A 21,432-nucleotide genomic window follows, 5' to 3' on the forward strand; every position below is an offset into this window, starting at 1 on the left:
GTTGGAGCCATGGGTCCCTCCATGTGTACTCATCGGTTGGTGGTTTAGTCCCTGGGAGCTCTGGGGGTGTGGGTGGGGGCAGTGTTGGTTGATGTTGTTCTTCCTATGGGGTTGCAAACCGTCTGAGGATTTTTTTTTTAATGCTACTATGGCATGAGACTCTGGACCTGCAAATATAAAAGTCCAGAAGTGTGAGGTAATAATGGCCTTTCCAACCATCAGCAAATGAATGTCAGTCCTTTGTTAGAAAATCCTTGGGGGTGTTCTTTGTGCGTTGGGGGAGGTGTCTGAATGCCCAGTTCTACCCACCTTTGGAGTGAGTCTATACCAAACACTTGCATTTGCTTTCCTTTCTTCACTGTCTCAGTCTCCTTAGGTTTATACTGTGCACAACTATACAATTTCTTGTTTGGATTTCTAGTTTGAGTGAAAACCCGGCTAAGGCAAGAGATACTCACTTTAGCAGTGCCTTGAAGTTTAGCCATCCTTCTCGATTTTTTTCAGAGACCAGCAACTTGATTTTCAGAAAAGAGCAGTCAGGGGCCACAGCATCCACTTCCTGAACCACTTCGTCCCCAGCCACAATGGCCCTGGCCTTGGATGATTGCAGCCTGTAGAGTATGTCTGTGGATTTCATCTGGGTGGTTCCAGGCATGAAAACAAGACCTGAAGAAGCCAAACAGTTTAAAGAGAGCTAGGAAGAGAATTGTCTTCTTCCCCAGAGAAGGGCTGTGCACGGCCATGGGACCAACAGGAAGGGCAGGTGAGAGGACCAGTGGAGAATAAGGACAGCACATTCTCTGGAGGTTTCTTTGGGGAGAGGAGGCTGTAGTTCTCTGCCCTCCATTTCTTCCACAGGGGAGAGTGCCCAGCCTGTGTGGGCAGTTACTAACCAGAACGCATGCAGCCAAGGGTCACCAGCCACCACTCTGGGACTCGAGGAAGCACTACTGCCACACGGTCCCCACGCTGCAGGCCACAGGCCCCGGTGAGAACATTGGCCGTCTGTTTACTGATTTCACTCAGTTCTCTGAAGTTCCACTTTAGTTCTTCTCCACTGCCATTCATCCACCATAGGGCTGGACCTGGAGATCTCTTGCCAGCCTGAAGAGAGAGAAGGCCTGGTGAGCAGAAGACCTACAGGGATGCAGCATGTAGGACAGTTGTTAGGATAATCGTCTTATGCAATGTTTAAAGGTTGTCTTTGTGTTATTCAAATGTTGATTTCTATACCCTCTGTGTTGACAACTGTCTGGATTTTGGTATTGCTTTTATGAAGCATCACCTGTTTTAGTGTTTTGTAAAACATCTTCTCCATCACTTGATTGATTCAATAAAGAGCTGTGGCCCAGAGCGGGCGGGAGAGGAACATCCAGGCAGATAGGAATTCTGGGAAAGGATCAGGCCTGAGCACACAAGGGCAGGGTGGGGATGTCTCCAGCTGGACATGGGGATGGAAGGAACAGGTGCCAGGGCTGTGTGAGAGATCTAATGACTATGTGGCAACTGTGGCTGAGTATAGATGGTGAAGCTATACAAGCTAGTGGGAACAAGCCTAAGCTATAAGGCCTAATCTTTTATTAATAATAAAAGGTCTTCATGTCATTATTGGGGGCTGTCAGGTCAAGATATTCTGGTGATAGGAACACAGCAAACAGAAAAAATTGCAGGTGTAGGGGTAGGCTTGTCAATCTGAGGACATCCACACACAATTAAAAAGTGTTGAAAACCCTCAAGTTATTTTTTAAAATGTGGGTTAGACCTATTAACACAATGGAGACTTTTAATATGCATGTTTTTAAAAAGCAACAGTAAAACACATTATATATTACTGTGATAGATGATATGATTGGCAGTTGGATTAGCTTGAGAATGCCTAAGAGATGAGTAAAGTGTACCTCTCATGTATGTCTGTGGGATTACATCCTTGTCATGTAAACTGTAGGACAAATTCCACTCCCTAGAACACATTACCAAAAAGCAGGTTGTGGTGACACACACTGGTAATTCAGGTACTAGGGAGGTGGAGACCGGCAGATTCCTGTGCCTTGACGTCCAGTGTAGTGTACTCACTGAGTCACTGGTCTGTGAGGGACCTCCTCTCAAAACCCAAAGTGATGGATCTGAGGAAGGGCACGTGAGGTTGACCTCTGGCATCCACTTGCACTCGTACATTTTAAATATGTATACATGTGTGCACATTAGTGCATATATACACACAGAGACAAAGGGACTTTTGTTGTTAGGCATTGCCCTTGTCCTGCAGTTCCTTCCTCTGGATTGAAACAGTCCCTTGTAGGACAGGAGAGGCTCTGGGGCTCAGGAAACTAACAAAGCAAACATTGAACAAGTCTACAAGACGCACAGGCACGTGACTCTTCAAGGAGCCAGTTCAGGCTGTTTTAGTTAAGTCATAAATGGCTAGTTGCATAACACATCAATAGTACATGCTCAGGAGGGCTTCTCAGTGACACACGTCCCTCTGGGTTACTCCTGTAACTCCCTCCCCACCCCAAAGGCTTATTGTCTCATCAGTCTTGACTTAAATCAGATCAGTTCTTGGGCCTCTCATCACATGGCTGGGGTGAACACCACCCCTCCCAGGAAGAGCTATGGAACAACCTTGAACCTGTGTTCCGTCTTCAACAGAGTGGAGGGTACAATTGCCAAGCTAAGGTTATGTCACAGAGCCAGGACCTCAGAACAACATCACCGTCACAGCTCCCTTTGGGTATCCTGGTTTGGTTCCCTTACTGGTTAAGTCCAGCCTTTCCTCTGCCTTAGCCTGGGTGAGCCAGTTCAGCCTTTTGAATTGTATTTCTGATGAAGGCAGTGGTAAGCTGGTAGTGAATGAAACTCATAGGTGGAAAAGAAACTTGGAGGTTTCTACATCCCTGCCCCCACCCCGACCCCATCTCTTGGGCTGAAGCCCTTTTCTACTCTGTTGAGTGGGCATCTTACTCACAGACCTTGAGAGCAGGTACATATGGCCTAGTTTTCTGAGAAGACTGGCTAAGCCTTGAGTGTTGGTTTCTTTCTGTGATCATGTTAATCAGAATGTCCATCACTGTGGCAAACACCTTAATGTATCTCTTAGCTTGTGCATCAGAGAGTTCTGTCAATATCCCTTGGCTGTGTTGACTCTGAGCATGGGTAAGATGAGGCAGAGAGTCACAGCAGTAGGCATGTGTGACAGGGGCTACTTACTCTACTCCAGATAGGAAGTAAAGAGAGAATCAGAGACCACAGACAAAGCAAAACTTCAGGGTTATGTTCTCAGTGACCTGCTTCCTCTAGTCCCACTGTGTAAAGCTTCTACCACCTCCCAATCCATCATAACCAGCAGGAGATCAAATGTTTAAACTGAGCTTATGGGGTCACTGCTGTAACAAGACCTCAGACCTTAGCACGACTGACTCTACGATGAAGTACCATTCAGTTAAATTCAGCATGGAGACAGAAACACTTACCAAAACTAAAACAAAGGCCCAATCTGTCAAAGCGCATCTTGTTTTGGGAAAGTCTCTAAGTGTATTAACCTTGCTCTTTAGCTTCTGTAGTTCTGTTCTGGCTAACTGAAGTATGTCCACCTAGAGTATGCTGGTTTGTGCTTAAAAGATCACCCTGAGAATGACTCAGGGATGAACTGGGACTCCGAACACCCAGTGTAGCTGTGGCTGGCTAATGAAGACTTTCTATTATCCTAGACCCATGTCTGAGCAGTCTTCTCTGGTGAACACCTCACAATGTTTCTGAAAGCCCCAGAGAAAAACCAGAGACCATGAGTCACTGGGGTCTCAGAGCCCCTTAGCAAAATAAAGAGTGTAGTTGTCAGGGCACTCCTGCTGTGTGTGCAGCTCGAGATGTTCCAGGCCCCCCAGGAATTCCTTTGATCAATTACTGCCTATCATTCAGAGGGTCCGGACACTTCCACCACAATAAAAAACAAATTGGAAAGTCAACTGATCTGTCACCTCCAAAACTAGGTCCCAGTTGCTAGAAGTCCCTTGAAGAGTGCTTAACAATAGAGAGCTGAGTGGGACAAGATCTTTTATATAACTGAAAGCCACTGTCCCATTCTCTCATGATGAAACAGTGAGACTGACAGATACCCAGCAAAGGTTGGGTGTCTCACCCTCACGTAGGGGATTAAAGAAACCAATACCTTAGGATTGGCCCAACCCCAAGCTCCTATAATTGTCCAATTACCCAGTTTAGCTACCTCTTTCCAAATGAAACAATACCCAGTGACCTTGGACACGTAAGGGGAACTTGCATTTGATATTGCCTAGCTTAAAAACACAGACATCTTGGTCCCTAGACAGTCACCTTGGACTCTACCTCTTCTGCCTATGGAGAAACCTGAAACCTCCGATTCTCATAAGTCTGGTTCTTCCAGAGAATCAGGTGTACATGGTCTTTGACCTGAAATATGTATTCTCCAGCCTCTCATTGGCAGAAATGAATTGACCTATCTTGGATTTTATATGTACAGACCCAATGGGAGGTTACAGTGGGCAACTAACCTGGACAGGGCTGCTCCAGGAATTAAAGACACTAAATGCAGACTTCTTGCCATTCTGCCAGAAGTTTCCTGGGAAGGTAGATTGTAAAAGGGCCGCTGCTGCCAGAGTTGTAGACCTTGGACTACAGAATGTCAGCTAAGAGTGTCCAACTTTGTATATAAGAAGCTACCCATCTTTGCTACCAGCTGAAGGAAGTAAAGGAGCCAGTCTCAGATAGGGTTGCTACCATCCTTCAAGTCCCAACTCCAGAGCCTAAGAGACAGGTTCGAGAGTTCCTGGGTATAGGTGGATATTGCTGCCTCTGGATACCAGGGTTTGTGGAAATAAGAAGACCTTTATACACCCAGCATGGAGTAGGGCACTAAGTTTCTAATCTGGACTGAGACTAAACAAAAGACAGTTGAGGCTTTAAAAACAGCTCTGACTTCTGCTTCAACCCTAAAGGGGTTTTAATGCAAACTTTGGGGCCATGAAATACTCTGTGTGGTTGGACTCTGAAGCCACAGGATGGCCCACCTGTTTAAAAGCTGTGGCAGTTACTGCTAGTTTAATAAAATAAAGCAAACAAGTTAACACTGGGTCAAGATCTTATCTTCCTGACACCCATAACCCGACTGAGGCTCTCTGGTGGAAGTCAAGAATGCTGGTGGCTGTCTAATGATTGTGTGACCTAGTAGCAGGCCTTACTTCTGGCATCCAGTTTGAGAAACCTAGCACCATCAATTTGGCTGCTCTCTTGCCCCTGGTGCTCATTAGTGACTATCAGGAGATGAGAGATAAAAGCAGGTATGTGTAAGCTACAATAGTTACTCTAACTGAAATGATTTGGGTCCATGCCAAGTACCTCAGCTCAGAAGGCAGAACTGATTGCTGTGACCCAGGCTCTCAGATTGGGAAAGGAAAGTCCACCACGGTATACACGGACTGTCAGGGTATGCTTTTAGTACCAGCCATGCCCATAGTATACTCCAGAGAAAAAAGAGAGCTTCTCATTACTAGAAAGGGGGACATTATAAAACTTGCCCCCCAACCCCAGAGGCTATTTGTCTTCCTCACAAATTGCTATCCTCCATTGTCAGGCTGCTAACTTGGCTGCCTGATAAATGGCCCTAAGACCATTGGGGCGTATGGATATTCTGATAAAATACCATGACCAAGTACTGCCTGAGACTCCATGGTAAAGAAGAAATGGACAACTTAACCCCACAGGTTGATAGAGGACACCAGAGGGAAAGAGCATTCTCCCAGAAACAATGGGCAGGACTCTGGTAACTGACCCAGGCTACTCATCTGGGATCTACAAAACATTCTGAGTTGCCCAGACTAAGGTATGTTATACAAAGACTGGACAGCCTAGTGCAGGATGCCTCAACTAGACTTCAGGTTTATGCTCAAAATGGACCACTCTTACCCAGGAAGGTGTCTGAATGAGAGAACAACATTCTGGTAAACTCTTGGAAAACTGACTTCAAGATCCAGCCTGCTGGGGGATGATAAAAATACTTGATAATTTTTTATAACCATTTTGTTCCCCTTCTGAATAAGATTCACACATCCTCCCTTGGGCCCTCTTTATTACCCAGTTTTTTGGGTCTGTGGTAGTTATACTGCACTTTATGGCTAATGTCCACTTATAAATGAGCACATACTATAGTTATTTCTCTGGGTTTGCATAACCTCACTCAGGATGATATTCTCAAGTTTCATCCATTTGCCTACAAATTTCATGATGTCTTTGTTTTTTTTTTTTTTTTTGGGGTGTTTTTTTTTTGTTTGTTTGTTTTTAATTTGTTTTTTTTTTATTAACTTGAGTATTTCTTATATACATTTCGAGTGTTATTCCCTTTCCCGGTTTCCGGGCAAACATCCCCCCCCCCCCTTCCTTATGGGTGTTCCTCCCCCACCCTCCCCCATTGCCGCCCTCCCCCCCCCAACAGTCTAGTTCACTGGGGGTTCAGTCTTAGCAGGACCCAGGGCTTCCCTTCCACTGGTGCTCTTACTAGGATATTCATTGCTACCTATGAGGTCAGAGTCCAGGGTCAGTCCATGTATGGTCTTTAGGTAGTGGCTTAGTCCCTGGAAGCTCCGGTTGCTTGGCATTGTTGAACATATGGGGTCTCGAGCCCCTTCAAGCTCTTCCAGTTCTTTCTCTGATTCCTTTGTTTTTTTGTTTTTTAATAGCTGAATAGTATTCCATTGTGTAGATGTACCACATTTTCTGTATCCATTCTTCAGTTGAGGAATATCTGGATTGTTTCTAGTTTGGCTATTATGAATAAAGCTGCCATGGACATAGTTAAGCAAGTGTCCCTGTAGTATAATGGGGCATCTTTTGTGTATATGCCAAGTCACCAGAGGTGGATGAAGAGAGGGAACTGGGTGGGAGAGGGAGTGTGGAGGGGTACAGGAATGGCAATTAGATGTTAGGGCAGGAGACAGGAAAGGGCTGGGAATGAGAACAGAAATCATTGCAGGGAGCATCTCTGGGACTAGCTGGAGACCTGGGATAGAGAAGGTTCTGGGAGTTTATGCGGGGTGACCCTAGCTGAGATTCCTACCAGCAGGGGATATAGACACTGAAGTAGTCACCATCTGTTGTCGGTTGGACTTCCAGTGGAAAGAGAGGAACATAAAACCATCCACAAAGCCTTCAACTCGAAATTAGTCCTGCCTACAAGATGCACAAAGATAAAGATGGAGCACAGACTGAGGGAACAGCTAACCAACGACTGGCCCAACGTGAGATCCATCCCATGGGAGGAGCCATAATGGGACAAGCTGACTAGCAGGTGATCTTCCTGAGATGGCCTGCTTCAGGTTAGTATATAATCTGTGGCAGGTTCACCCTTATGTGGCAAGGTCACAAAGGAATTCATTTTAGGAAAGATTCCTGCTATTAATATATTTTCCTGTTATTATTAAACATATATAACAATCACTAAGCAATAGCACACCCCTTTGAAGCAGATCTCTGCAGATCTACGATGATGTAGTCTAGTAGTGATGCTATATAGACAAATAGTTGACTTCCTAAGTCTTAATGGTGATCCTATAAGAATTCCTAAAATTATACCAGTGATTATTAAGCTCTTTTATAGTGGGACTGCTATTAGGTCCTTTTTAGATAGTCAAAACTGCAGCGAGAACTCTGCCAATCTCCCAAGTGTCACCAGTTAATTGCTCTTAGACATTAACCAGACTTTCTCTGACTCACAGCACATTCCAAGAGGTTGTAAAACAATTAACCAAAGGTCATAAACAGAGAACTAATGATTTATTATAGGTGCTAGGACAGAAGATAAAATATTGACTGGGTTTATCTATACAAAACTTCACTAATAACTTAGTTATAGTTTTAAACCTTCAGCGAACCTGTGGAGCTGAGACAGGTGATGGATGTTTAGCCAGATAATTACTCCTAATGGATATGCATGTAAACACTCTCTGTTGGAAACTTCTGTTTCAATTTATTTGATTTTTTTTGTGTGAACTTATGATAAACTTTTTAACATGTGATCATGTAATCTGAAAGATGTATAAGTACTGAGGATTAAGAGAAGAGAGAGAAATTTTTTTCCCTTAGGAGAATTTTTTCCTTTTCCCCTCCTGGAAGAATTTTTTCCCTTTCCTTGCTTAGAAGAATCAAACCCCACCCTCCCCACTGCATGCCCCACACCGTGCTTAGAATCTTTCTGCTTTTCTCCTTAGATAACTTTTATAGGAAAATTTTTACAACTTGGTAATAAACGCTGTAATCACTTTTCTAAGTGTCCCTTTTTCTTCCTCAGACTTCTGACGAGCAGGCTGCAAGTCAGAGTGCAGCAGTTCCTGCTGAGAGAGAGCAAAGGTCGCATTACTTAACCCTCCACTATTAGTTAGGCTACCCTTGTTAATCACCTAAGCCAGCAGCCTTTAACCCCTCAGAAAGAGCAAGAAAGTTTTTAGGACTTTTAGAAGTTATCATCAGCATTTCAGTACAGTTAGAGAGCTAGAACATCTGGAGACCCTCAGACTTTGAAGCCAATACGAGAGTCCTACTCTGTGCACTTCTCCACCACCCTCTCCGGGCCGGGAGACTCCTGGCAGAAGCAACCCTTGACACTATTCATGATACTCGGCTATGCTTGCAGACAGGTGTCTGGTATAACTGTCATCTGAGAGGCTTCATCCAGCAGTAGATGGAGGCAGATGCAGAGACCCACAGTCAAACATCAGGAGGAACTCAAGAAGTGTTGTGGAAGAGTGGGGGATAGAATTGAGCAAGCCGGAGGGGTCAAGGACGCCACAAGAAGACCTACAGAGGCAACTAAACTTGGGCCCATGTGTGGATCACAGAGACTGACCCACCCACCAAAGAGCATGCAGGGGCTGAACCTAGGTCCCAAACACATTTGTAGCAGATGTGCGTCTTAGTCTTCATATGAATCCCCTAACAACTGGAGCAAGGGCTGTCTCTGACTCTGTTGCCTGCCATTGGACTCCCTTCCCCTAACTGGATTGCCTGGTTGGGCCTCAGCGTGAAAGGAGTTGCTTAGTCTTGCTGGGACTAGATGTCCCAGGGTGCTGTGGTACCCTAGAGGGACTTCTCCTTTTCTGAGGAGAAGAGGAGGGGGTAGTGGGGAAGGGATTGTAAGGGTGGGACTAGGAGGAGAGGAGGAAGGAGAGGCTGAGGTTGGGATATAATGTGAATAAAAAAATAAATTATGGAAAGGAAAAAATTGAAAAAAATACTAGGTAATTTTTAAAGATATCTTTTCAGGGTGGGTAGAATTCCTACTCTGGACTGAAACTGCTCAAATAGAAGCTAAAAGCTCCTCCAGGAATTGGTCCCATGATTTAACCTCCCCCTACAATGGGGTCCAACAACGGCCTAGTTTTCATAGCCAAAATCTCTCTAATAATAGCTAAAGCTTTAGACACAGATTGAAATTTCATTTCCCATATAGACTTCAGAGTTCTGGACAGGTTAAAAAAAACAGGACATTAAGAGAAGCCTTAACCAAACTCCCATTAGAGTCTACCAAAGGATGGGCAGACCTCCTTCCTCTGCTTTGCTTCAGCCCGCTGCTGCACACCATATAGGGAGGAATTTATCTGCTTCTTTGAGATTATGTTTGGAAGGCTTGCCCTACTGCTTCCCGGGCTCCAAGAACAGCAGTTGGCAGAATTCTTGTTCTATTCCTTTCTCAAGTCACTACAGGCCCTCCAATCCATTAAGGTTTTACACTGGACTATCCAAGTCTCTCATCAGTTTTCCATTGTTCCAGTCCAGTGATACTATCCAGATCAAATAGATAGCCAAAGGGGCCCTGAAACCAACTTGGAAAGGATGCTACAAGGTGATTGTCTCCACTCCTATGGCTGTAAAGGTAACAGAAATTATACCATGGATCCACCTTACCCAGGTCAAGAAAATGGGAGCCATAGATGCTGCTTCCAAATAGACTGTCTCCAGACTTCATTGGGCCCTTTACCTCCTCCAGAGACTTGTGTCTGGTATGAAAACAGGGTTATGCTCCAACCCCCACAGCCCTCAGGTCTAGACCTGGGAACTGAGTAAGATAGATATAGGGAAGGTTTTATCTAGTGTGACTACAGACCAGCAACCCACATTCCATCTTGACCTTTACAATTCTATACATACCCTGTGTCTAGGCCCCCTGGTTGCCAAAACACAGAGTGCTTAAAAGATTCTGTCCTTTGGAACATAGGAAAAACCTGAGGAATCAGACTCTTTGCCACAGAAAGGGACTCTGGGGACAGAGATAATTATTTCCAAACAAAACTTAGCCAGGATTGTTGGCTATGCTTAGACATCAGGCCCCTGTAATACATAGGGAAAGGAACCAACCAAATTGTCAGCCCATTGATGGTAAAAACTTCCATGACTGTGTTAGAGGACTTACAAGGGGCTAAACCTTGTCTAATATCCAAAACCTGTTACCTTTCCACTTTCTCTTATTCTGATGCCTGCCTTATGGGTGAATTCATATAGACAGCAACATTACTGGGCCTCAGAGACTACTTGGTGGGGATGTACTAATGGGTTGACTAAATCTACCTCTTCTAATACTTTCTAAATTAAGTATATAGGTTGAACAGGACCAAGAGGTATTAGAGTTCAGTTTTTGAATTAAAACAGCAATTAGATGGTCCTACAAGATCGAAGAGGCTTAGATGTCTCAGGAGACAAAGAAAGTGTGTATGACTTCGGGAAAGTCCTCTTGTTTCTAGGCTAATTTGTTCAGGAGTAATTTGAGGAAGTCTTGCTGTGGTTGGAAAAATAACATATCTGTCTCTCTTTCCTTAGTCCCCCTGGCTAACTACTCTGCTATCAGGACTGGCTGCTAATTAATTCTCATTCCGATTAGATTTACAGTGAGCCTCTGTGTCTTAAACTAAAACAGGATGAGTCCATGATTTGACTCATTCACTAAGACCACCCCCCCCACTAAGACTAAGTGGGGCCCCAGACCTTAGCACAACTGACTCCATGATGAAAATACCATTCAGGCTGTAAAACTCAATATGTAGTCAGAATTATCTGCTGAAACTGAAACTTTTCCTCTGGGAAAGGCTCGAAATGTACTGAGCTTAAGAGCCTACCCTAAGAAAGGCTCAGTGTTACCTGGGATCCTGAATACCCAGTGTAGTCACCAGATGTCTAATAGAGAATTTCTATTGGCTTAAACCCATGTCTGAGCTGATGACTGTCCCATAACACTACCTACTTAGTCCAGTACAAGTTCTCCTACCTCACCTATGCTCCAACCCACCTCTCTTTATTTCATGCTGAAGGTAACAATAGAGCACGTGTTTGGGGTTACTATGTTGATAGGTCACACCATGTGCCTCTGTCCTTCATTTTAAAAATTTTGTAGTAGTAGCATGTATTAATTGTATGCAATCATATGTTTAATAACAATTTTCTTACATGTACACAATTCATTCCAATCATATTTACCTTCCCATTTCTCCTGTCTCCTTTGTGTGTGTGTGTGTGTCTGTGTGTGTTTCCTAGTAAGTTTTTTTTTCTTTTTTTTTTGGAGCTGGGGACCGAACCCAGGGCCTTGCGCTTGCTAGGCAAGTGCTCTACCACTGAGCTAAATCCCCAACCCTCCTAGTAAGTTTTATTAGGAACATGGGGAAAGATTTGCTTACAGGAGGAGCATGGGCATATTACTTGTGGCTACGCTACTGAATACAATGTCTATCCATCCCTCTTTAGCCTTTAACTGTGTGAAAATCCTCTGGGAGAGATGGAACCTGTGAGCTTCTCCCTACTCCGTGAAATCTAGTGCAGGTACTTACAGTTGCTGTGAATTCAAGAGTGCAACAGCCATCTCATGCCCAGAAATCTCATTCCACATACCTAATTCTTATGTTCTTTCTGTTCCTTCTTCCATAATATCCCCTGAATCTCTGAGGGGTGTGGGAGAGATGTCTTATTAATGGATGAATATTCGACAATCACTTATTCTCAGTACAGTGACCAGTTGTGAGTGTCTGCAGTTACTGACTCCTGCAAGAAGATGCTTCTCTGATAGAACCCCATAGTTCTTCTGCCTTTCTTCCAAGTCACTCTATGCTGCATCAAGGAAGATGGCCATCCTCTTCACAGACTGAGATGTAATAAAGTATTCCATAATGTTCAATGACTGACTTGATAAATGAATGAAATTATTTAAGCTGTACTGTCCAGTCTCCCCTTACCTTCTCCATGCTGGCCCAGTGATCTATCACATCACTAGCGAAGTTGAACTTGGCAGGGACTTCTTGGTGGCCCCACTGTATGGGCATTAGTTTCTTGATATTCATATGGAAAGTACGGTGGAACATCTCAGTGCCCCAGAAGGTGCAAAGTCTTGGAATTTTCCACAGCCAATGCATATTCAGAGCTGTGAAGGAAGGAATTATAGGTGAGGTCTTCCCTGCTGAACTTTGACATTTAACATAAACTAGTGGGGACAGCTATCTCTTCTCTGTCCTCCATGGTTGATTGGTTGTATTTGTGAATGAATTGAAATGACACTGAGTGCCTGGTTCAGTCTCTCTCTGTGCATTATTCTCCTAAGGCATCATCCCACCAGCTCCCATTTCTTACTAGGCTTGCTGGCCAGAGAGTCCCAGTCATCCTTTTGTCTCTGCTCCCCTGGCACTGGGTCATACAAATAGTTTTTAATATGGGTGCTCAGCTTCTGAATGAGGGTTCTTATGCTATTGCAGTAAGTGCTCTTACCAAGGTACCATCTCCCTATCACCATTTTCAGGGTTTTCTGTGAGAACTACATATCCCAGGTGAGCATTAGCCTTTCCTGAGTCCCCGAGTGACAGCATGAGGAACTAAGCTAGGCCCAACCTGGCCCTTTCCAACCTACAGTTATTTTCAACTAAGTTTTGTAGGCACATTCTAGATCTGTGTTTAGAAGGAAACAGCTATGAAATGAGTGGGATTTTCATTAATGTACCAACTGCTGGCTAATACACTAATTCTTTGGAGTCAGTTTTGGTTGACATATCTAAAACCTACCCATGTACAGTGCAGGATCTAACATAAGCAATCACTTACAGAATTATAGCTGTTGTAGTTTTCTTGAGCTTCATTGGCTCCAGGGAAAGATGTTCCAAGGCTATAAACATTGGTCTTTGAATTCTGTCACATGCTCTTGGATGAGACTGCAGAATTTTAAGCCTAATGATCTTTGAGTCAGGGAAGCAAGCCAGCAATCTATCCCGTTGGGTGGCTTCCCAGCCCCCTTGGTTCAGGCAGAAGCCATTAGATGCTTGTCTGTGGCACTTGCAAGTTTTCTCATGATTTCTCAAAAAAAAAGGCAAGAGTTTCCTTCCTAGGCCCTGGGCAGTGATAGCTAATGTTCTCATGCTTGATGGTCTCTCTCCCTTTCAGTGGCTGACTCTTACCTTCTAGCCTCATCTCTTCAAATAAGAGTATCTACATCTTCATCACTAGCTAACTCTCTACTTCTGTGTACACTCCTGTCCAGTTCTCCCATCCTCCATTTTGGTGGCTGAAGGTTCCCTCTCCTTTATGCAATGTTGTCCCCATATTAATTCCTTGTGATACTCCCTTTGTGGCTCCTAGGAGTTTTGAACTCTTTTCCTTTTGGGTTTTTTCCCTGTCCTTGCTATTCTTTACTCCTCATGACTGGTGAGTGTCATCATGATGCATCGTCCCACCTTTTCGCCTCTTGAGTAAACACTCACCTCTTATAGAACTCTCTCTGGCAGTAGCTTGATTTGCTTCCCTCTCAGGAAGGAGTTCTAGAGTTCCTGAAGCACCAGTAGAGAGAACAGTACTGATGACAGTTTCCTCATCCAATCTGAGCAGCCTCCAAGGGCTCAGCTAATCATTAATGGGGCATAACTTTTGAGTAATGTTACTCCTCCTAGTCAAGTTTATGTGCAGCACAGTCTTTGAGCTTGTGTTAGGGTGTCAACTGAACTGTTCCTTAGTCCAAGGGAAGTGAAGTTAAGTACCATACTGACATCAAGCTTTTGTGCTGACCAGGGGAAGAGAATGGAGTTTCAGAGTCTCTGTACACTGCACTGTCTCACTACCTTTAATTTTCATTCATTTTGCTTCTACCAAGGGTCTCTTTTCCTGCTGTTTGTGACACTGATCTAGGGACACTGCTTGGATTCAGACCTCTTGCCAGTGGCTCCACAAGTGTGTCTCTTGGCTGGATCTCTTTTCTGGGTGCTTAGCTATTTGATGTCTCCATTTGAATATCTAATAGGTTTTTTAAAAATATATTCAGATAGTGCTAGGCATTCTATCTCTAAACCATCCCACCGTATCTTAGGCCTTCACCAGCAGATAGCCACCTTAAAATCTCACAAAATCTCAGCTTTTCACCTCCTCTATGCCTAGATCTGATCAATCTATTAGTTCTGCCTTCCAACTGTGACTCCAATTTATCCCACTCTCTTTGGTGTCCCAAACCATTATTTTCTATTTGTCTAGGCATTAGCTACTATCACTGTGATGAAACCCATGACCAAACACAAGTTGATGAGGGATGACTTCCACTGTGAGCTGTAAGATGAAATGAACCCTTGCTTCCTGTGGTTTCTTGTGGTCATAGTGTTTATCACAGCAATAGAAGGCAAATTAGAGCATCATGACTTGCTTTTGTTTTTGCAGCCAAAGCATTCTTTCAACCAAATATTTTCTTACTTCTGTATATGTGACTGGCTTGTGTACAGGTTCCTGTGAAGCCAGAAGGAATTTCAGAACCATGGAGCTGAGTTTCATTGTGAGTAGCCTGATGTGGATGCTGGGAACTGAACTTGGGTCCTCTGGAAGAGACCAGTACATGTTCCTAATCACTGAACCATTTCTCCAACCCCTTAGAGGATTACCTTTGTGAATCCTTTCAGCAGATCTGATCTAACATCACAGCCTCCATTTTCCATGCTGTATTTCTTCTCTCTGGCCATATGTATCTCACTCACCACACATGCTTTCTCTTTGTTTTCCTTCGTATTTTTTTTTCACATGTGCTCTTGAGGGGAGGGATTTTTATGTTTCAGGATTCTTATTTCCAAAGTCCTAAAGGAGCTCCAAGTACCCATCCAGTAAATACAGTAAATGTATGTTGAATAAATTGTCCTTCATCCTCAAAATAACTTTGTGAGTCAGGGGTTACTTATCACTCACACACACACACACACACACACACACACACACACACACACACACACACACACACACACACACACACACACACACACACACACACGCACCCACATGCACACACACATGCCCATGCCTATGTTAATATCCTTTTTTGGCAGTTTATACATTCAAACACCACATTGTGATCATACTCACCCTCTTTCCCTCTCTTCATCTTCCTCCCACTGCTGACTGCCTTCTTTTGAATCTTTTTTGTTCTCTCTCTCTCTCTCTCTCTCTCTCTCTCTCTCTCTCTCTCTCTCTGTATGTGAAGATGTGGTACTTGGTTTAATTATGGTTTCTTACATGTGCATGAGCATAGATGGGGCATTATTTACTGGAGTAGGAGCAACTGACTAATGTCTACACTAGTAAAGAAAATGTCATCTATCTGGAATTGGTGCCAAGCAACCCTTATCTCAGGTCAAGTGGCCTCATTGCCTGTGAGGCAGACAGAGGCAAATAAGATTTCAGAATGGATGGAGAAAGATCAAATAGGGAATCAGAGGAACACATATGGTCAACTCAGATGGTCACATAGATTCTGTCTTTGATATGCCTTGGGGGATGAAGGTCAATGTTTCAAACTCAACTTTCCTTGTTTATCTAGAGGGATAAAGTGGCCCTTGTTCATCCTTCCTTTCATCTGCACAGCTCTCTGGCAATTTTTCAGTGGTCTAAAGTTCATTTTCGTGTCATTCCGTTTCCAGTGACCATGTAGTAGTTCAGAGTGGCAGAAAGCCCCCAAGCCTGCTTTCCGGCCTTTGAAGATAATTCAAGCCTTAGTTTCTCTTTCTGTTGGATATGGAGAGGTTAATAGTGACGTCTCCAAGTTTGCCTAAAAGAAGATCTGTTGCAAGACATTTGATTGCACTGTAAATTCCAAGATTGCATTACTTACTAGGAAAATGTGATTTTACCTGTGGCATAGCTCAGTCTTGTCCTATATCTTGGGTAGAAATATAAGCCTGAACTGCTGTTCTCCCGTGTGGCTCTATGTTGGTAGGATTTGCTTGGAAAGAGAGAAGCTGCTTATGAAAGAATTAGGAAAGTTTTCCTTCCTAGTCAGTGCTTAGCAGTCCCCTGAGATTTACTATGCTCACTGGGAGACCAGAATGACAGGCTACTCTTCCCATCGCCTTTCTCCTTTATAGGTGCAGTTGCCCTGTCTTAGGTGCTTATTGGGGACATTAAAGCTGTTGACCTCTGATGGGCTTAAGTCTTTTCCTGGATATAAGGCAGGAGTAGATTTCATGCTAACTTTCCTGCTCACTGATACTTTTAAAGTCCCATGAGCCCACTCCTCAGTCTGGATTCGTGTGCTTTTATTTTTTAAGTTAATATACTTATTCTTCACATTTTCATGTGCATGTGTGTGTGTGCATGTGTGTGTATGTGTGTGTAACATATAAAATGTATTTTGACCATGCTCCCCATTATCCTCTTACCACAAAACTCTTTCCACCTAATATGTTCCCTCTTTTCCTTTCATATTTATTTTGATGACATGGTGGGGAGTTATTTGCTTGCACCAAAAGTCATTTAACAGTGGCTAGTTCACTGAGGACTATGACAATTAGATTTTCCTGCTTCAGTAACCATTAACTGCTGACCGTTCCTCAGGGAAGGAGGCCTTGTGAACCTCTCCAGTATTCACAAGGGAATGTTGATGCATCCAGTGTGGTGAAGAAATCGGCCACTGTTTTGAATTCATGGTGGTTCAGGAAGAAACCTGCTCCATCCTCAAGCTTCCTCCCTTTTTCTCCCCTCTTTTCAATGTTCCCTGAGCCATGGAATGAGTAAAAAAAATCTATGAGCATAAAAGTAAATATTTACAAGACATCTTTACACTATCTCCATTTAGCAAAACAACTATGTATGTTCCCCTCTAGAGACTATGACCTCTCCAGCTTTAGGATTTTGGTCAGGTTAACACTACCAGGCATGAATTCCCTCCTGTAGAATGAGCCTGAAATCCAACCAAAAAGTGATTATCCTCATTGTTGTCATGCCATTACTTTTACCAGTGGACATGTCTTGCCTGGATGATTAATATTGTATGTAGGTTGACTTTTCTCCACTACATGCTGACTAGCATCTGTCAGCACTATGAAAACTAGCCTAGTATGGATGAAGCTCCCAGCTCAGTGCTTGATTTCCCTATGACTTACAAGCACAATATGTGATGTCTTCAGCAAGGGCCAAGTCTTCTATTTTGGAGGGTAACTAAGAACAATAACAACAGTCTGTATTGTTTGAGGGACTCTAAGGCCTACCTGACCAAATACTCATTTTGGTAACCCATACCTGGTGCTAGGATTTTCATTTAATAACTCATGACTTCTGGAACCACCAATGTAGGATTGGCTTCTGTATCGGCTCATACCTCCTTGTTTCTGGGCAAACCACTCTCACCATTCCCAGTGCCCCCATCCTATTCCTAGTTGTCAGCCTCCCTACAACACTACAGTAGAAACTTGCTAGGAAGCTCTGAGGATGTACAATTAGATTGTCTAGGTTTGAATCCTAACCACCTGCTCCTGAGCTGAATGCACACAGAGAAGTGATTTTATTCCTTCTGGCCTCCAGCATTCTTGTCTAGAAAGAAGGGTAACCCTAGAACACCTCTAGAAATGAGTACATTGAACTCAATGGCACCTATCAAACACCTAGCCATAAAGATATTGAGAATAACAATTGTATGGTGGTGCATTTCAGGACTGTTGGGCATGACTCAGGGGTGGAACATGTGTCTAGCATTTGTGAGACCCTGGGTTTGATCCTCAGCATAACAAAACAAACAAACAAACAAACAAACAAACAAACCAGAACAGCCAAACTCAGTAACTTCTGGAGAGGTGAGATATTTAAATTTTGGTTGAAGTTAAAGTATTTCTTTCTTTTCTTTTTTTTTTTTTTGTTCGGGTTGAAGTTAAAGTATTTCTTCTTTTAAATTTAATTACTCAAGTTCATGTTATTTACTTGTTTAAATCACAAATAAACAAAGAATACAAATGCAGTGATCACTGTAAGGATCTGATGAATTGAAGCCAGTGCAGTTTGGAATAGATTTGGAAGGGACATCTTGAATCAAATCCAAACCCCTGTACAGATGTAGGATCTAGGGATCATTCCTGATGATCCCATGCCTGGGGAAGACTGGAGGGTGGCACAGTTCTGGGAATAGCAGTCAAAATCATGCACAGTCAGGTGAACACACACACATACAAACACAAACACCACACACACACACACAAACACATCACACATCACACACACACACACACACACACACACACACACACACACCACACAAATTATTTGTCTTCCTAGAAAATGCGGCAAAGGGTTCTGCAAAGGTATTTGCTGTAATGCTTTTAAAGTCAGTTTCCAAAAGATAAGCCGTGGAACCCTGTCCTCCCAGGCCTATCTGTCCCTGTCAATTAGTTAGCAAATATTTATCAAAAAGACATGGGTGTGACCAAAACATACTCATTCCAGTTTGGAGGAAGATTGGATAATACGATGTAAAATAACTTTTGTAATTTTAGATACTGTTAAGCACATTTAGAAGTCAGCTCGTGTCACATTTCCATTTAGAATCAAACAGTGAATCTTGACATAAAATGTCATCCAAGTTTTGCCATCCTTGTAAAAGGACCAGATGACCATCACACTCACTTCTGGCATCCTGCTGTTCACACATCCCCTTCACTTCAGCAACACTGCTTCCCTCCTTGATGCCACACCCAGCGCAGCCTTTGCACACATGGCACTCTTATTAGACTGCGATTTCTACTTGAATAGCTTTAATCCCTCAAATCTTTCACAGACATTTCCTTGTCACAATCTCAGTCATCTCAGTAAAGCTTACCTTAACCACCTACCTACCTAAAATTGCAAGCCACCTCCAGACTGGTTCTCCTTTCCTCCCTTCCTCTCTATTCCCAGACTCTATGATCCTTAATCCTAAATCAATTTTTAACATTATAGAAACAAATTTTAAACATTTTCTTGCTTCTGTCCCCTTCTCCAAGGACTTATGCTTTTTAAATACAGGAATGTGTTTCCTGTCTTGTTTATTGAGTTAGCTAAAAAACTTAGGATACAATACATTCCAGAGTATTCACTGACTACCTGGGTATATAAATTAGCACCATAAGGAAAATAAAACATTTTGACATTATAATGAATGTGGGTGTCTGAAGTATGTAGCTACATACATGGCTGCTTCTGCATGTGTGAGTGTGCCTGTGTATGTTTGTGTGCACAAGTGTTATGAATGTCTGAATGTCCGGGCATGTGTGATTGCTTGTGTGTGTGTGTGTGTGTGTGTGTGTGTGTGTGTGATTTATTAGAATAACTTACAGGCTGTGATCCATCTAATCCAATCGTGGATCCTATGAATGGAAGGTCCAAGAATCCAGTAGTCATAAAGAATCATTTCACAATGCTGAATATTACAGGTGGTCTTCTATGTGTGCTGGAATCCCAAAGAAGTAGGCCCTAATGCTAGCGAAGGAATGGACTTGCAAAGGGTTTTTTCTTCCATGTCCTTTATATACACCACAAGATGTAGTCCAGATGACAGGTTTATCTTCCCACTTTAAAGGTTTGACTTAGAGACTGGTCTTCCAACTTCAATGATTAAGAGAAAAATCTTTCACAGGTGTGCTCCGTCATTTGAGTTTTTGTTAATTACAGATGTAGTCAAGGTGACAATCAAGAATAATCATCCCAAGTCCACCCCTTGTCAACTTGACATACAATCACATCTCCTTCTGTCATGATGTCTGTGTTAGGATTACTATTGCTGTGATAAAATACCATGATCAAAGGAAGTTGAGGAGGAAAGGGTTTATTTGGCTTCAACTTCCTTATCACTGTTTATCATCAAAAAGGTCAGGATAGGCCTCAGACGGGACAGGAACCTGGAGGTAGGAGCTGATGCAGAGGTCATGGAGAGACGCTGCCTACTGGTTGGCTTCTCGTGGCTTGCTCAGTCTGCTTTCTTATAGAACCCAGGACCACTAACCCAGAGGTGATATCACCTAAAGTGGCATGGGTCCTCCCCATTGATCACTAATTAAGAAAATGCCCCCATTGCCCTATCATCTAGAAGCATTTTCTCAATTGAGGTTGCCTCAGTTCAGATAACTTTAGCTTGTGTCATTTGACATAAAACTAGACAGCATGCATGCTTAATTTCCAAATGAAAACAGGAATCAACTTATAATTACACCCAAACAGGCTATAACTATCTCCGGTACAATCACAAAATGCATTATATATTTAACCAAGTCATAATTATTCCTAATATTGTATAACTGTCTCCCTCATATAGCCACAAACACATTATACATTTAGAATAGGTGGCAATGTCCTTTGAGAGACATTCTCTTACTATTTCAAACTTAAATATGATGCCAACTGATATTCTCTCAATTTATGTTATATCACATGATAAAGAAATCAAGGAAAGAAAACACCAATATTTTTACAAATACATTCTTAACAAAATATGACAGAAACATTCATGTCAATTATAATCTTTTCTGCAACTGGTCACGTGGCCTTAGCTGGTATTTATACTACCATCCTCTGCTACCCATTCTGTATTTCCTCCACCTTCAACAAATATCTCAGCAGGTCTGGGATCTTTTTCTAGAGGAGTGACCAATGCTTTTAGTCCTGAAGTGACTATGCTCTTTGCCATCCTGCCTGGACTAGGTCTTTGTAGTATCCCATTGACTTTAATCACAGGACATGGTAGCATCAAGAGATACTGTACCCTAAAGGATCTCCTGCACTCTAAACATAGTCTTTCTTACTTTTATTGTGCAGAACCAATCCAATTTCCCCTTGGTAATCTGGATTGATCACCCCTCCTAATACTGTTAACCTGTTCTTAGCCTATTGGCTTAAGGGCATCAGAAGCCAGAAGCAGCCAGGCCAGGGAGAACTCTGAGCCTACAATTCAATAGAATGTTTTTTGTGTTTCATAGCAGGAGTGCTCCCCCTCTGGAGTCTCAGCTAGAGGCCAACAGAATTTAAAGTTGTAATAACAAGAAGCAAAAATCTTCCTAGTATGTCACTAGGAATGACAGTGAGTGGGGCTATTCCCTTTTCTACTCCTTGGTTCTTGGACCTGTGAATCCTTGTTATGGGAGAAACTGTACTATATATCAGATGCTGATTCAAAGCATATAC

At 43.0% G+C, this 21,432-nt stretch overlaps 1 protein-coding gene across 1 annotated transcript in view; it reads right to left on the reverse strand.

Annotated features, from left to right (window-relative positions):
* Positions 1–13,840, reverse strand: part of Acsm2b (acyl-CoA synthetase medium chain family member 2B) — a 37,640-nt gene extending 23,800 nt beyond the window's left edge. Inside the window, exons 1-4 of the mRNA XM_032895643.1 lie at positions 13,749–13,840; positions 12,240–12,424; positions 894–1,104; positions 459–666 (exon numbers count right to left, since the gene is read on the reverse strand). Of these exons, the coding sequence (XP_032751534.1) occupies positions 459–666; positions 894–1,104; positions 12,240–12,416 (596 nt within the window). The 5' untranslated portion in view covers positions 12,417–12,424; positions 13,749–13,840. The remainder of the gene's footprint in view (positions 1–458; positions 667–893; positions 1,105–12,239; positions 12,425–13,748) is intronic.
* Positions 13,841–21,432: the final 7,592 nt, after the last annotated feature.

The sequence above is a fragment of the Rattus rattus genome, chromosome 2, assembly GCF_011064425.1.
Source record: "Rattus rattus isolate New Zealand chromosome 2, Rrattus_CSIRO_v1, whole genome shotgun sequence".
Lineage (NCBI taxonomy): Eukaryota > Metazoa > Chordata > Mammalia > Rodentia > Muridae > Rattus > Rattus rattus.